General features: G+C 37.5%; 1 protein-coding gene across 1 annotated transcript in view; it reads right to left on the bottom strand.

Moving 5' to 3' along the window:
* Positions 1-17,360, bottom strand: part of NETO1 (neuropilin and tolloid like 1) — a 62,257-nt gene that overhangs the window by 4,985 nt on the left and 39,912 nt on the right. Inside the window, exons 7-8 of the mRNA XM_009101699.4 lie at positions 12,088-12,316; positions 459-572 (exon numbers count right to left, since the gene is read on the bottom strand). Of these exons, the coding sequence (XP_009099947.1) occupies positions 459-572; positions 12,088-12,316 (343 nt within the window). The remainder of the gene's footprint in view (positions 1-458; positions 573-12,087; positions 12,317-17,360) is intronic.

Genomic DNA, 17,360 nt, shown 5'->3' with positions numbered 1-17,360 from the left:
AGATTATAGAGAGGTTTCATTGCTTTCTTACAGTGTTAATTCCACCTTCCTTTATAAGACTGCAATTATGGGCATAGCATGCAGCTGAAAGACACCTGCTACTCATATATTACTCCACTACAAAGGCAACTATGACAAAAGAACCAAAATATTGCATTTAATTATACTTTAGATTGTATGGAAAGCAGAGACCAAGTGATCAGAATGCCTCCCAGAAGTGCATAAACAGACAGCAGGACACAACCAATGCAACACCAGGGGAAAAAATGAAAACACTGAAAGTAAAATCCACTAACATTTTTTTACCTTCCTTCATTTTCTCTGTTGCTGAATGTATGCTCTCTCTGCATTACTCTTCTGAGCTTTCACCCATTTGGCACATACTTAGCAAGAAACTGAAGATTATATGCTGTATCTCATGCAGTGCAAATGACAACTTTTTCAGTTCTACATGTTACCTTTGCAGTGGTTTTCATCCCAGGGATACACACAGTTCTGGAGTCCATTGCAGACCAGTGTATTATTTATACACATATTACTGTGGCAAAAGAATGTGTTGGCTTCACAAGGGGCTAAAAGTGAGAGAAATGATAAATGACATTAAATGAGCAAATCATTCAGTTCTCCTCTACAAACACATCTAGGAGTGGACATATATTCTGTAATAGAACAAAGCTATACAACATGTGTTCCTTGTGCATATTAAATATTTTACATGCAGCATGGAGAGCACTCGTCACAGACTGTTTATTATTCTGTGGCAAGAGGTTCTCAGTTTCATCTGAAATGACTGAACCTTTCCCTGGTATGACTATCCTGGATACAGTGGGTTGGATTCCAAACATTTTTGGGAAGTCTCTGATTTATTATTAACAGTTTAACCACAGATCCAAGACATATCACCCTATGGCTGCTACAAAAAGAGTTAACTGCATCCCAGACTGATCCAGTGAGTGACAGATAACATCTTTTAAAGTTTTTGCTGAAACCTCAATTTTATAAGAAAATTTGTGCCACTCAAAGAAGATAAGTACTTGATGGTGCATATCAGTGGTGTCTGACCATTTATACACAGAGGAAGTAAAATTATTCTAAAAACCTTTTAGTCATAAAAAAGGCTACAGTTAAGAAGCACCCTTTTGTTTACAAGTATGAAGATAAAGAAGCACAACAGTCTTCAGTTTCCCTGAAGCCTATGGCCTAGAAGAACCATGCAGATTAAAGTTGCAGGAAAATGGTGTTCCTGATTGCCATGTATTATGTGAAGAAACTGCCTGAAAGCCTTTGGAAGGTATTGAAGATGCTGCTAAACTGTGGTGTTCATGGAAGTCTTGGGAGATCATTAGGTGTTGGGTTGTGAAGTTTTGCTCTAAAAGTGCATAATATAGTAGAGACAAATTGTTCCTCATATCTCTTCTTTAAATGAGAAAGACTTTGGTAATTTAGAAGAGCTACAAACTTTGTCAGTGTAAAAATGTCAAAAATGAACACCTTACGTATTTTTTTAGTTCAAGGAACCCAAAAGTGTTATTATAATTATTTTTAAGGGAGAGATAAATAGTAAACTAAGACCCCTAGCTAATCAGAAAGCAGTTATGATGCTCATATTACTAATACTTCGAGTTTGACACTTCACAGAAATTGCTCTCCTCTGCAACTTTTGAAGCAGTTCCTATGACAACATAAATGCATAACAGAGAGAATGGTTTAGTGGTTTGCAAACAAAGAACAATACAAAGGATTTGTATTGCAGAACTTAATGACTCAATAGATCATGTCAATAATTCTACTTACCAATAGTGTTTCAGTTAAAATATCCATAACTGGCATATTTGGAGCAGTTATGGTGTGTTAAGCAAAGAGTAAACACCATTAATATCAAAAAGCACGCCCCAAATATTCAACAACTCACCCAGATATAACACTCTCTATATACTGTACCTCTTAGCCAGAAGACATCAACCAGCCTGTCCACTGTTCAGTTTTTGTTTTTAAATCTGGTATACCATCTCCTGAGGTGCAGGGAGCCTGGTCACATTTTAAGTTTGTTACAGAAAAGATTCTACTTTATACTGGACAGATCAGAAGAGCACATGTGAATATTAGAGAAAGAAGATATTTAGGGACAGTCCTTATCTATCTCTTGCTGCCATTTGGAGACAATGAAGGCTGAGCTTGGAGAATGCTGTGCCACATCATGATGTGACACATCACGTAGATAACACATCAAAGGCATAATCGTCCTTTCACACTCTAGCTGCAATCCCTGTTTCCAGGCAAGGTGAGGATCTTTTAGGATGTTTCCCACATACAGAATCAGTCTCACTGCCTACTCTGAGTAAAAAGAAGTGAGAAACCTAGGAAGATCTAAAGAGGCATCAATTCAAAATACAGTGTACCAAAAAAAAGACCCAAATATCAAACAGAGAAACATCAAGGAGTGACACAGGAAAAATGGGGACATATTAAAAACAAAAGCAAACAAACAAATATTTGCAGGATTAAGATAGGTTATGTGATGAAACTCACGAAGGAAAAAAACCAACCAACCAACCAACCAACCAACCAAAAAAAAAACCCCAACCAAAATGCAAGAAAACTTTCAGAGTGGAATGAAGGATCTTATAAGTGAAGTCAGAAGGACAGAGTGCTGTCTGAATTTAGAAGTATAGGTGGTGATAAGTAGAAAAGGATAAATAAAAGAAGGTAACAAGGAAGTGAAAATAAGACAAAGAAAGAGAGGAGCCTATGGGAAAAAACAATGTCAATTGGTTATTTCTTCACTAAAAGAAATAGCGAGATTTTCTATCAAAGGAAAAAAATATTGGGAAATGTTTCATAGATCAGAGAAAATAAAGAGCAATAAAAAGACCTTTTTTCAGATTTAAGAATGAATAATTATGCAAAAAGGTGACAGGGACATCTGGAAATGAAAAGGAAGAGAAAGGGGGAAAAAAGAATGAAAATTTAAGTTTTCTTAAATTGTGCTATTGAATGGTGGAGGAAGAAAAATCCTATGTGAATAAATATGTCAAAATAAGATGAACAGTGAAGCAAAGCTATTTCAGAACCAGTACAGCAAACTTAGAATGAGAAAGACCCAAATGTAAGATTCAGAAAACTAATGACAAACAACTCCCCCTTGTTCATGTTTGTAAAATTAAAATAGCCAGGTTCTCTCTGTGGTCCCATGAGTGATTAAACTGGACAAGAAGTCAATATGTTTCCCCTACTCTAATTAAGGGGTTTTTTTTGAATGAATGAAAGCATAAAGGGAAGCTGAAAACTTGTCAGCCCTGTTGTACATTGGGAAAATTTGCTTTCTTGCCCAAAAAAAGGAACAGCAAAGGAGTCTTGGGATGCTACATCAAGGACATTCTAGTAATAAAATAAAGAAAAATGAACTGATGGTAAACCATATTCTTTCACAGCAAGATGGATCTGGTCCTGGTGCAGTCTTAAAGCTGTTACAGAACCCAGGATGACAGTGGAATTAAGCAGTATGTGACAGCAAGCTTGTGGATGTTTTCACAAAAGGAAACTACTGCTATCATTACCTTCAACTAGATAAAGCAGCACAAACCTCTCTACACACCAGAAGCCATCCTCTATCACTCCGTGATCTTCCCCATCACTACATAAATGCCCTTTACATTAGAGGAGAGCAGGAATGCAGAGAGCTCACCCAGGTGAGGAACCAAGTGACCTTTTGGTCATGATTAGTGGAAAGCCCAGTGGAAAGCTGCCAATATTGTACTTTGTGTCTGGACTACTTGATGAGGAACAAGCAGTCAATGAAATCTTCTTCAGGCAGCTGGAAGCAGCCTCACAATCCCAGGCCCTGGTCCTTATGGGGATTTGAACCACATGATATCTGTGGAGGGCAACACATCTGTCAGGGTCTCTAGCTGGTCAGAGTGACCCCAAGAAAAGTTGGAAAGTACCTTTTCCCAGCCCTGTGCTTGAAGAAGGAGTCAGGGCTCTTCATTTCTCAGTCTCAAGGCTGTTTTTTGTGTCTTAGCTATAAAATTCTTTCTCCTGTCCTTTCTAGGTCCACTCAGCAAGAAAGTCAGAGGCACTCTGCCTGCCCCCGGGGTAGTGTTATGTCTTTATACTAAAAAATATGTATAACATGTTTACAAATACTTTCCAATACCTATCACCTATGTTAGACAGTGGGCTTCTACTCTAAACAAATCTAAAAGTGCCAACATCACAGCAGAAGATGGAGGCCAAGAAAAAGAAGGAGAAAGGCAGGACATGCTCCAATTGCTCCATCTTGCCCCCTGAACCCCCATTCTAAAACTTCAAAAGCTACTTTTTCACCCTGTGATAAATTCACTATCATTCTACTTATTTGTTGTGGCTTGCAGATCTTCATCTAAGGTTGGTAACTTGTTCCAACCTTAGATGAAGATCAAGGGTCATAATCAAAACCACAAGCATTTTGGGCTCTGTGCCAGGGTCTCTGAGACCCCTGGCAGGGGTCTTGGCTGCTCAGGACAGCCAGAGGGATGTCCTGGGTCCTCCACAACAGGGTGCAAGCAAGCCAGAAAGTTTCCAGAGTGCATTGATAACTTCTTGTTACAGCTAATCCCAGAGCTGATGAGGGTAGTTCTGCTGTTCCTCATACTTTTATGAACAAGAATCAGTTGGGAAGGTAAATGTCAGGAGCATGAGATGATGGAGTTTGAGATGCTTCACAGAAGGAACAAACCAAAAAGCACAATCATAATTCTGGGCCTCAGAACAGCAAAAGTTCGCTGTTGAGGGGTATGGGTGGACAAATGCCATGAGAGGCGGTCCTGGAAGTTCAGGGAGAGTTGGTTGATTCTGTAAGATCACCTCCTCCAAGCTCAGCTGTTGAATATCTGGAGTGCCCGAAAATCAAGCGAAGGTAGCAGTTATGGATGGACAATGAGCTCCTGACCAAGCTCAAGGTTAGGCAGGATACATATAAGTGGTGGCAGTAGGGCAGCATGATCCCAGCAGAAATATGATTACTCTGAGTGGAAGGAGCTGAGGTTAGGGAAGGTTCCATCAACTGGACAGACGTGAACTCCTGGGTCCCATTGTGATGCCCCCAGTAGGTGACTCACATCATTGTGAAGCCACTCTTGGCTATCTCTGAAAAGTCCTGCTGACTGGAGCCTCAAGGGGCTGGGTGAACAGGATCTTCAAGCAGATCAACAAAAGGAAATGTAAAGTCCTGTGCCTTGGGAGGAATTTCATACACCAGTACATGCTGGGGACTGACTGACTTGAAAGCAAGCTTGCAGAAAACATTCTAGTATGCAATAAGGTCACCTTGAAAATCACCCTGAGCCAGCAATGTGCCCCTGTGGCCAAGAAGGCCACCACTGCCTGGGCTGCATTAAAAGCAGAATTGTCAGCAGGCTGAGAGGTTTGATGCTTCCCTTCTGTTTAGCACTGGAGAGATCACATCTGCAGTGCTGTGTCAGGTTCTGGGCTCCTCTGCACACAAGGGACTCAGATGTCTGCAGTGAGCCCAGCAAGAGGCCATGAAGGCCTTTAAAGGCTTGGGATATTGGAGGTGAGAGGAGAGGCTGAGAAAGGTGGGACTGTTTTGAGCAGGCTCTTGTCAGTGCATCCAAACACCCACTGGGAGGGAGTGAAGAACACAGAGCCAGGCTCTTCTCAGCAATGCCCAGTGACAAGACAGGAAGCAATGAGCCCTAAAGGAAATACAGGAAATTCCCTTTAAATGCAAGAACTAACTTTTACTTTGAGACTGGTTAAACAGCCTCTGTGCAAGATCAGCTTTACTGAGTGATATTGTGGTGTTTCCATCACTGATGATATTCAAACCCAGCTGGGCACAGCCCTGAGCCACCTGCTGTAGCTGACCCTGCTTAGATCAAAAGGATTGGACTAGATCATATCCTGGAGTCCCTGCCATCCCTTCCGTGGCTCTCTTAAAAAAATGTGACTTCATATTTAAATTAAAAATAACAGCTGGGAACACACAATTGTATTATTTCTCCTGTCTCAAAGCTGCCTGAAGTCAAGCTCTACCAAGGTACTGGCCTAGAAGTGGAATAGCATATTCAGCACGATGAACAATTCATAATAATTATAACACAACTGAGAAAATTTGAACTACACATATAATTCAACCTGACATATTTTGACAAAGTCTCTAATAAATTCTTTGATTTTTATGATTTTTACAGCAAAAAAAATGCTATATTCTACATTAAATAACTAACTAATGAAAAAATTTATGAAATTTCTATTGAAAAATTGAATTTATGAAATTTATGAAAGTTCTATTTCTAGTTTGTAGTTGAACCGATAATTATTTTTATGTAAAAAAATAGCTTTTATAAAATCCTATATACAATATTAAAAATACCAAACATTTTCATTCTGCATTATTTTTAATGAAAATATTTTATTTTGATGGCTGTGAGTGCTATGTGTAAGAATACCTCCTATCATAATATTCAAACAAATTTTATATTTCTTGAATTCATTATAATGCAACATTTCCTGCTTTGCAACAGCTATTTACACTGAACACAAGATGGTGCTCTCATCCTAGAAGATATATAAGCATCTTAACAGGAATAGACATGCTATCCCAGTCTCTTTCAGGTATAGGAAACCTATGTTTAAAAACCTCAGCTGGAACCATAACAATCCTCCTTATGTTATCAAAAATGTAAACATGTTCTGTTTCTAGTAAAAATTAGGAGATTGTTATATTATTTGTATTTCCAGAAGGTTTCCAGCACAGTATTCAAAAAAGCTTCTGTTTGGTATTTGAAGGTTACTGCTTTCAAAATTCTTAAAAATTGAACCAACCTAGTAGCCTATAGTTTCTTTAGGAAGGCTTTAGAAATGCATGTGCCCATAATCTACACTTTTTAATTTATTAAAAAAACCTAACATTGTAATCCTGAATAGCCCTAAGGCAGAGAAACATAAAGTGTAATAGTTCTTCCATATGTCATCCTTACAAAGCTACATGAAATAAAAGCAGTCATTATTTATATTTTTAAAAAAGTTATACTAGTTTCACTCAGACAACAAAATAAATCGTCACAGGTAAGGCATTCCAATTTATGCTATAAAATTACAGAATTTGTAAATCAGTATAGAAATTAAATATTCCATGTTATTAATAATTATTAAATCATTGTGATATTATACCTAAATAACAAAACACACTACCTCTGTGCATTAAGAATTATTTGGCTGGGCATTGCAGGATACTCTGGATATCAACTGCAGTCATGGGCAGGCCAAAATATTTTTACAAGATGGAGCTAAGAGCAGATCTGCTATGGAACTGGTGTGCAGCCTGGCTGCTCCTCTTCAGTGCAGTGCTTCCTGCAGTGTATTTCTCAGCACCATCCACAGTTAGTGCAACTCCTTTGCTTCCAGGGTGTGAACTACCTCAGCCAGCCAGCTTGGGTGTCTATGCTGTACTTCATTGAACTATGTGGATTTACCCTTTGAGCCTGTTTCAAGGCAGGGATTTCAGGCCAGGATGGGATGGATAATCTTAGACAAATTTCCTACCCTACTTGTTATTTTTAAGCCTATCTCTCTCCCTCCTTTCTCCCCTTCCTTTCTTGTCATAACATTTTTGAAAGGTCTTGCTTCCTCCTAAGGGTGAATGGGAAAACTCTGAAATCTTAACAATGGTTAGATGTGAGAAACGTTTTACACTGAAGTTGTTGGGAATTTCACACCTACTCCCCCGCTCCTCAAGATAGCTCATTGCATCATGCTCTGCACACACAAATTCTTTAGGCACAGATCATTTGGATTTTCCCATTGTTCTTTAATGAAAAATAAGACTTTCCTCCACAAGAGAAGGAAAATTTAAATTCTTCGGATGTTCCTTGAATCATCTTTGAAACAGAAGAAGTTTTCTGTCAGTCTCTTCAAGGAAAAATATTTGAGGGACAGTTTCACTTGCTTTATTAAAATTATAAAATTAAGATTGTTATAGCACTGTGCACTACAAGAATATTATTTGCCACTAATAAAAAAAAAGCTTGTTAAAATACAGCTGTTAGAAATTTGAAAATGAGATGGGCTTATTACTGATGCTTTCTCAGTCACCTTCAGACCACTCTGTTAAAGATAAATGTAACTTTTTTTAGGTAATTAATATCATACACAGATCAATAATCTAGTCTTTCAAAAGCACCTATATGTGGTTTCATGTTGTTTTGTTCAGGGTTTTTTTGATACACAAACTCACCAGAGAATGGCAGGTCAGGAGCCTGTGCTCAGAGCTCCAGCCTGTGTTCTGTTAATACACTCTGGGCACCACAAAGAATTATTTTGTTCAGGGTCAGAGAGTCACTGGGATGCTTAGCCAGTGAGGGTTTTTCACTAGAGATAGCTGCAAATAGCACAGAAGGGAAGAAAATCACAGATGAGTGCTCACCAGTAACGAGGCAATCCCAGTGGTTTCTTTTTAAAATATTAGTGTGGAAGCAGAGAGCAAAACCAGCAAAGCTGCAGTCTGTTTACATGCCTAAGTCCTTGCAAAGAGAAGCTGCTTCTTCACAGGTTGCACTAAACAGCTTGCTGTTCCCTTTTTCAGTGCTTCCCTTAGCTTTGCCACAAAAACACAGTCCCTAGTGCTGCATACCTGCAGTCCCTCTTCCCCATTAAAGAACTGTCCAGGCTGGGTGATCCTCTTCAAGTCTGTAAACGAGGATTTGAGTGCTGTTACTTGATCAAACTGGGCACTACTCTTCTAAGCATGGCCTTAGACTTCTGTCCAAATATAGGTTTTGTTCATAAAAATAAAATAAGAATGATAGAACGTGTGCTTCATTAGGAAAGTTGCATGTGACAGGGCTCTAAAAACAGACTTTGAGCTCAAAGGGACAGCAAGAGAGGAATAAAGTCTTTCTGGTCTGGGGTTTCTGGGGCAGGGTTATGGGCACAGAAGGAAGCCGTGCTACCAAAGGGCAGTCAGAGGTGAGGAAGTGAACCTCTTGTCTGCTGTGCATACAGAGGGTTTCTCTCTTATGCCATATGCCCTGGTTCTACAAATCTGCTTTTAGGCTAAAGCGTTGGTGTGTCTGCTGAGGAGCAGCTCTTTGAAGAAGCTGTAGGTGTAGCATGTCTGTCATTAATCAGGCTGGAGATCACTCCTCAATCATGGAAAATGAAATGAACATTTAGTCAGTGGGTGAGAAAACAAAGATTCATTTTTCAAGTCTTCTTACCAGATGAACAGACACCTTCTGATTATACCAGATTTGTTTTTGCCTTTTACTGATTATTATATTAATTTGTTGGATATTTAAAATCTAGTGTAAAAGTGAATCCCATGCACAAAATTATGATCATGGTTAGAAGATATCTTAAAAAAAAAAAAGGTAAGGACACAAAGAGTCAAACCCCAAAATGACAGTTGGAATATTTAATAATGCTGACAATGAAATATCAGGGCATCACTATAAATTATCATCTATTAAGAATTAATCAGTTATTAAGAGTTACTTAGAGCTCAACTACTATTTTGACAGTGATGAGAATCATTCCTGATTTTCTGGTGCAGGAAATTTAACAACCTCATGCATTGTATGCCTTTCCTGAAGACATATTTATAGCACTGTTGCTCTGAAAGAATCACTGTGAGAGTTTTGGGAACTTTTAAAACCACTCTTTAGCTGCCAATAAAAAAATGCATACATGTTTTAAATGGATTTGAAACACACTGATTGAAACATATAGAAACAATCATAGAAAAAATCTCTTTAAGATTTATCTGTTCTGCACAAATGTCAAGTCCCCAAGAAATGGGTCTGCAACTGGAATAAACACTGAATAGACTTACATTGAAAGAAAACAATGCTCAGGCTTAGCAGCCTGTTTCTACCAGATACCATTTCCAGTACACAGAGCCTTGTGTAAGGGAAAACTCACAGTCTCAACAGCCTAAATCCACACTGAGGAGAGGAACTATAGGAGCAACAGATCCCAACACCTCCAGGTCAGTCCCACAGGAACAGAAAATACTTTGTCCCTCTTTATCACAGGCATTACTGCAACATAAATGTAATCTTCTGTTTTGTTCCTTTCTCAGCTCTATATAAACAAAATAGAATTTTTTCCTCTTTTTTTCTCCCTGAATAGACACACAGGTGTCTGTTCCCTGATGCACATCTCCCTGAATGAGGTCTGACATTCCTTCTCTTCCATGCAGATGATCTAATTATCCCCACACGCTGCTGAAAGACATTGCAGTTTACATGCCATGAGCTGTGTCTCAGAGTGTGTCTCACTGACATCTGTTGTAGCCAGCTCCTGACAGCCAGCACCAGTGTGTGGCATAGGGCAGCACTTAGGGACAACTGACATGACACAGAAAATAACATTAGCTTCACCTTTAAATCTTTAAAGTTAATTCCCAGCATTAAAATCACAGATGCAGTTTCTATTTTTTATGAGCAGGCTATGTAGACATATTTCAAAGCGTTATTTAGCCTTTAATAAATTTTCAGCTTTTAGTGAGCAACGACTCTTCAGAGCAAATTTACAGAAAGGACATTATGCTAGTATTTTAAATTTCTCAGTCAGAATATTTTTCAGTATAAACTATCATCTGCTTATAAGAAAGGAGTAGCTTATAAGATGTAGCATGTCAGGTAAATATATTAGGAATACTGTAATAGAAAAAAACTGCCACATTTTTCCTTGTTATCCTTTAAAATTTGAGAGCTTTGCAAACATACACTTATTCAAACCTTCGTTTCAAGTTAGTCATCATAATGCTTCACTCTCCAGCTCTTTATATGCTGTGAACTTCCAGTGTCTATGCAGTTGTTTCTAAGGTAACAGATCAAGATGCCTTGTGAAAAAAATGAATCAGATCTTGAATATTCAAGACATCTCCAGTTGCAGAAATGAGAAAAGGGCAGTAGCATCTCAACCAAGGGTGCTCAGTGTCTTTTAGACCCCAGCCTGATTTGCAGACAAGAGTAATATAATCCACCCTAAGGCTGCTAGTGTGAGAGTACAGCAGTGCATGCAGTTTCAGGCATGTAAAGTGTCAGAAATTTTTTAATCAGAGCCATAATTAAGGAATTACGGAGGCTGTTCTGAACAGAGACTCGTTGCCTCATTGCAGGGTACACACACACAGAATACAGATGAAGAATGTGTTTGGTGGGTTGAGCCTTCATTCCAACCACTGACAGTCACAAAAAAAATCTTTCTTTCTGTCAGACACATGATGCACAAACCAAGAACACATGAAAAATAAACATGAACCAGCACATGAAAATAAATGCACCTTTCTAAAGAGGACAAATATGTATTATTGCTATCAAAGGAAACAAATAGGTATTTTTCACAGATCTTTCACAGGATTATCTGGGTCAATAGTTTTCAGTGAATGGAGCTATTGGGTTTTGTTGAGGGATTTTTGTGGTTTGTTTGATTGTTTCTTTTCTTAAACTGGCTAGAACTACATTTTGTTTCTTTTACAGGATATATTGCTTCTTATCTGAGTCCAGATTTCATATAAAAATCTAAACACAAGTAAGGCACATAAAGAGAATATTAACCAAAATATGAAAGGCTTTCAGAAAGCTTTTGTTGCTACAAAAAAACCCTAAACTCTTTGCTTAACAATATCTGACACATATGTTCACTGCTATACGCACACACCCACTACCTGTGCTAAAATAATCATAAGGTATTCTTCAAATGCATATCATAATGAGATCTGAAAAATCAAATTCAGAGAAAATGGTCTGACTTGATAAAAACTTCCAGAGTTGTATTATTTTCCATGTTGTGTAAGGAAAAACTTTCATGTAGCTTGGGGATCCGACAAAAGTCACAGTTATATGACTGGATGTGACCACTTGTACCTTTTTTGTTGGTTTTGAATCTTGTGGTCTGTCTGCTGCATTAAAAAATATTGCTCACTAAGAATGCTTGGAATAAAAACTGGTTAAATATTTATATAGCTTGTTTGGCAATATATTTCAGTGACTGCTCTGCATGAAGAAAATATTAACAGATTTTGAGACTTGTATCATTGAGCAAACTGAAAGGAAGATGCATTGATTAGGGTCTTACGTTCTTGGAAAGATGTGAAGAGCATCTGGAATCGGCTGTTCCGACTGCCTTCGTCTGCCCACATGCGGATCACACCCAGGCCTGTCCTCAGCATCACATCATTTGCAACTGTGCTGCAAAACTTTGCCTTCAAATCCTCCACCGAGCTGCTTCCATCATACACTGCTACGAAATTCCTTTTGCATTCATTGGAATTCTGCATCTCGTAGTCCAAAAATCGCAAATAGATCTATAAATCAATCAAACAACAAAGGCAACGTGTACAGACATTTGAGAATGACTGAAAAAACATGAAGCAACTTGGCTCTACATGGCAGGAGAAAGAGTACACAACAGTTCCATCAAAATAATTTTTCTGGAGCTGGTGATCCATAAGGCACTTCCTCGGAAGGCCATTAATATGCAAACTGTGCACTGTTTCTACTTCCTGGTATTTTGTCTTGTTTCCAAGTAGAGTTTCTCAGAAGATCTAGATATTTCTTTGTTCTTACCTACAGTAAGGTCATAATTTGCAAATATATACTTTTTTTTTCAGAAGTATGAGCAATGGTTCTTCAAGCTGAAGGACAGATAAGCTAGAAATTTCTTCTTTTACTGCTTGGCACGATATTGCTCTATTACATGACTGACATGTGAAATAATAAGGCAAATCATTGTTGCTCCCTCCCCAGAGTCAATGTGTCATCTCATACATTTCTGCAACACTGATTCAGGAAGTGAGAATCTGAGAGACAGACAGAACTCCATCATTAATCTTTTTATGTATCCACAAGGATCTGGCCACCATCTCAGCTCTTTTAAACAAAGCATTATGGTATACATTTTCATAATTTAACTGGCTTGAAATCAAGTATATTTTGTGTAAGCTCATAGAAATCTATGTCTCTTGCATACAAGGTAATTGTCTCACAATGTAAAAGATATATTACCCTTTACAAAGAACTCTTTAAATCTACCTAAAAAGAAGCAGGCGTGAGGATAAAAGACTATTATTTAATATTCAAGTGTATATGGACTTCAGGGAAAACCACCAATTTTAAAAGCAATTGATTATAAAAGCAACATCAAATATTCAATTCACAGAGAAGGCAAGTACTATTTTCAATAGAGGAATGATACATAATCAAACTGCCAAGGGTACTCCTGAGATTTCAGGAGAATGATACAGAAAGGTGAATTAGGGCAGAAATTGTATAAAAAGGCAGTAAGCATACACAGCATAGAGCTGTATGCACCTTCACTTGAAAAAATTACTAAGAAAAGAAAACCCACTGTATTAGACATCAAATATACTTATTTCCAAACAATTTTCTTTACTTCAGGTATTTGTTATATGCACAGAACAAATGTTTTATAAGCTCCTCTGCTTTTGCAAAAAGTTCACAAGCAGTGCATATCCTAGTAGCAACAAGAATCGTAATTTCACCTCATTAATATATTAAAAGTCTTAGGCTTGGAATAATGAGCTCTCAAGCAGTCTGCTACAGTTTAATAATAGCTCAGATTTTAATGAGCCTTTTCAGGTATTGTATTATTGTATATTTTAATTTCTCGTTATGCTTTGTATGAGAGTCCGTCTGAAAAGATTACTTGTGAAAAATGTTTATTAGCAAATGAAATCAGGCATACCAAAGGCACTTTTTTTTCCTAATCTGTCATTCTTACAGTGACTCTTAGTCATATTCCATCATTTCCATCAGAAATTCAGAAGAATTCAGAAGAGTTCAGAGGAATACATTTCAATTAAAGTGCTGATATGTGTACTTTACTTTCACCATGTATCCTGGAGTTTACATACCATAAATTAAGGAATGTGCTTGCATTGGTCTCTACCAAATGTAACAACTAGCAGAAATACACAAAGACATATTGAGATGGAAATATCTTATATCAAGGTATGGTTTTTATAGTGTTTCTCACTTGATTTACTGGTTGTTCAGTAAAACAGTGAAATGACACACTATTGTACTGACTGAGAAAGATCCCACATGGGGGAGTAGGATATGGGAGGAGGCAGAGCCATGATACAAACACCCAGCAACTGACCACATTTGGGACACACCAGAAAGCTGCTTCTGTGTCCAGACACCAGATCCTCCTCCTCAAGGAAGGGTGCAATGCAGCAGTCACTGTGCAACCCTGGCACCCAGCCTCTCCTGGGAAGCTGCTGAGACAATCCATAGTACATCCCTGCTTTACTTAGGGAATCAAGTGTGCCCCTTGCTTTTCATTTCTCAGTTAACTGAAGCACTCTGCTTCAGACAGGTGCCCCAGTGCCTGCCAGCCTTGTCACAGGTAATGCAATGAAATTTTCCTGCAGCTGATTATAGGCAATATTGCGTACATGTGACTGTTTCCCAGGAAGAGAAATGTGTCAGATGGATGGTTCATAAAGAACAGAGGGCCTGCAACATGCTTGGTCATGAATCATTATTTTTACTGTCTGCATATGCCTGTCATATGTACAACATTTATATTTAAATGCCTTATTTATACATTATACATATGTACATATACATATACATATACATATACATATATATTTATATATATGATAGACCACAAAGTTTTAGTGCAATGTGCCACACCACATTTTTGTCTATTCCCCTCTTCAGGAAAGCTCATATTTACTACAGAAAAAAATATTATATTAATCTGATGGCAGAATAATAATAAAACTATACCTACTGGGTAAAAGGCCTTGCACACTTCTTCACCTGTTCTCTATTTCTATCCTGCTGCCTTTAAATATGCATTTATATGAACAACTGCATGTGCGTATATATAAGAACATGTATTTCTTTTTAAGGGTATCTCATTTCAGTATGGAGATGTAATTTTTATGAGTTTTCATTCTTACAAGAAACATTCTCTAATCCTCACTGTGGTTACAAAATATCAGCTCTCCCAGCAATTTCCAGCATTCATCAATTATTCCTGATCTGTTCAAAACCACTGTTCATATAGAGTACAGACAAAATCTTATTTCTATGGGCTTATCATTTGACATTCTTTAGTTTCTGGAGGCACACCAGCCTTATAAAATAGTAAAATATTTCTTAGAGTAGCAGTCATAAGTACTGAAAAGGAATCAAGAGAATAATAACTCAGCATTTTGTTTTGAGTCTTCTAGTGAAGAATCCAAAACCTTCAGTTTTTCCCAAGCCTGAATTCTGCTGTCAGTCATACCTGTTCATTCCTCTGTGTGGGAAATTTAGCCAACACCATAATGTATACAGACCTGATAGTGGAACCACTAGAAAGAAATATTTGACTTCGAAATCTATGTCTAGCCTGTAGAAGAAAGATGCGACTTTCTCCAAAGCCGTGAAGTTTCATAAATTAGAGAAAATAATCTACTGATATTCTGAGGTGAGTTGGAGCTTCATTTTTGTAATTGTCTTTGGAGATGAGTACTCCCAGAACTTTGTATAAAATATTGAGGACTTAGTACAGCACACCCTGAAATAAGGGGGTATATTTCAACCTATTTATTTGAATCAGACCTTTGGCTTAAGATTGCAGTTTATTTTTAAAATCTGGAAACTGATTACACAAACTGACAACCTGATATTGGATTAGATTTTATTTTAAAGAGCTGGAATAATTTAATTGCATCTGCACGCCTCTGCCAACTTGTATGGTTTCATTGCTATATATTTGCCATTGTTCCTGTCACTGGCTGTGAGACCCACACTGGCAGAAGAAAATGACTAATAATAAATTGAGTTCCCCAAGGAAAGGATAAAACTGATTATATGACAAATTCTTATTTAATGCAAAATGTTCCCTATACATAGATTTTTGAAATCAGTGGAAATATTCTCATCGCTTTTGTTGATATGTGGATGTCCCTAAAACAAATGCATCAGAAAGTGAGAGAAAAATTATCAATATTACTGGTTATTTCATTTACAGAGATCTTAGCCATTACTTCTACCATCAGTGGATAAGGAACTTTGTAGCCCTGAAAGAAAATGAACTAAAGCAGAGGTCACAGACTCAAACACCACCATCTGCCTTCATTAAGCATTGTTTCATTAATGCTGATAAGAGTTTAGGAATGAATATTTCCATAGATACTGACACATTATATTAGTATAATCGAGGCACTCTTGCTGAAGAGAACATCTTATTTGAAAGCAGAAGCATAACTGCCATATCTTCTTCTTTTAGTTTTTTGTTGCAAAGTTTTAATAAGACACTTTTGTCAAGTCACCAGCTCCACATTACTTAGGAGAGGGGGCTGCTCAAGTATTAGATTAACTGAGTTTTGAGATGTCATGCAAATGACAATGTCATTAGCACAAACCAGATAAAGTCTCACTGCAACTGTGGCATATTACATTCAGTCACATAATATTTCAAATAACTCTTTTGTCACCTGTAAGTTTTGTATGGCCACCATAAATAATCTTCAAAAAATGAAATGCTGGGAAATTTTTGTTATTTCTTTTCATTTAAATTTGAAAACAGCAAAAATCTTTGACTGAACATACTAGGAAAAATCCCACAAAATTATTGCAAACTATGAATAATATATCACCTCAGTAAAATAGTCAGATTATAATCTCCTCATAGTGAATCACTTCTGATGAGTTCTGCTTTTTAATCAATCACTGAAGGTTAGGGATGACAACATGATTGATCAGACTTGTCAGGAAAAGCTTCAAACCATATCCCAGCATATCAGACTTAATACATCTGCAGAGACACTCAGTCGCCTTAAACCAAACCAAACAAAAAGCCATTGTTCAGCTGCCAAAAGTAATTTAAACATAAGAGAAAAACTTCCTCTTCATCCAAGCACAATGTCCAGGTTTTACATACTCTCCTCATGGGTTTGGTCTATTCACTTGTAAGCACAGGATTGGGTTAAATTGTCCCATTGCCCCGTGATCAGTTACAGCACCTGCTTTATTCTGCATCTTTTTCAGCTCTGTGTGGTTAACAAAGTACTTTCAAGATGATACCTCCAGTATTTAGGACTGGGAAACCCAGATTTTTAAAGCAGATTGTGCAACACTGATTGAACTCCTTCAAGGCAACCAGACACCAAGTACATCAGCCTAAAAAGCATGTTACTAACAAGGCTTGAATTTTTCATCTATAATGGTCTCTCCTCTTGCTTGGATGTTATTTTTTTTTTTTTTCAATCAACAGTACTTCAATGCAAAAGTGTTAATAAGACATGATCTGTTGCATTTTTGTTTGTTATTTTGGGGGATTATTCTACATTTTTGGTCCTTCTGTTACTAGTCTGAGACCATGTT

The sequence above is a fragment of the Serinus canaria genome, chromosome 2, assembly GCF_022539315.1.
Source record: "Serinus canaria isolate serCan28SL12 chromosome 2, serCan2020, whole genome shotgun sequence".
Lineage (NCBI taxonomy): Eukaryota > Metazoa > Chordata > Aves > Passeriformes > Fringillidae > Serinus > Serinus canaria.
This window is presented reverse-complemented; position numbering and strand designations above follow the sequence as displayed.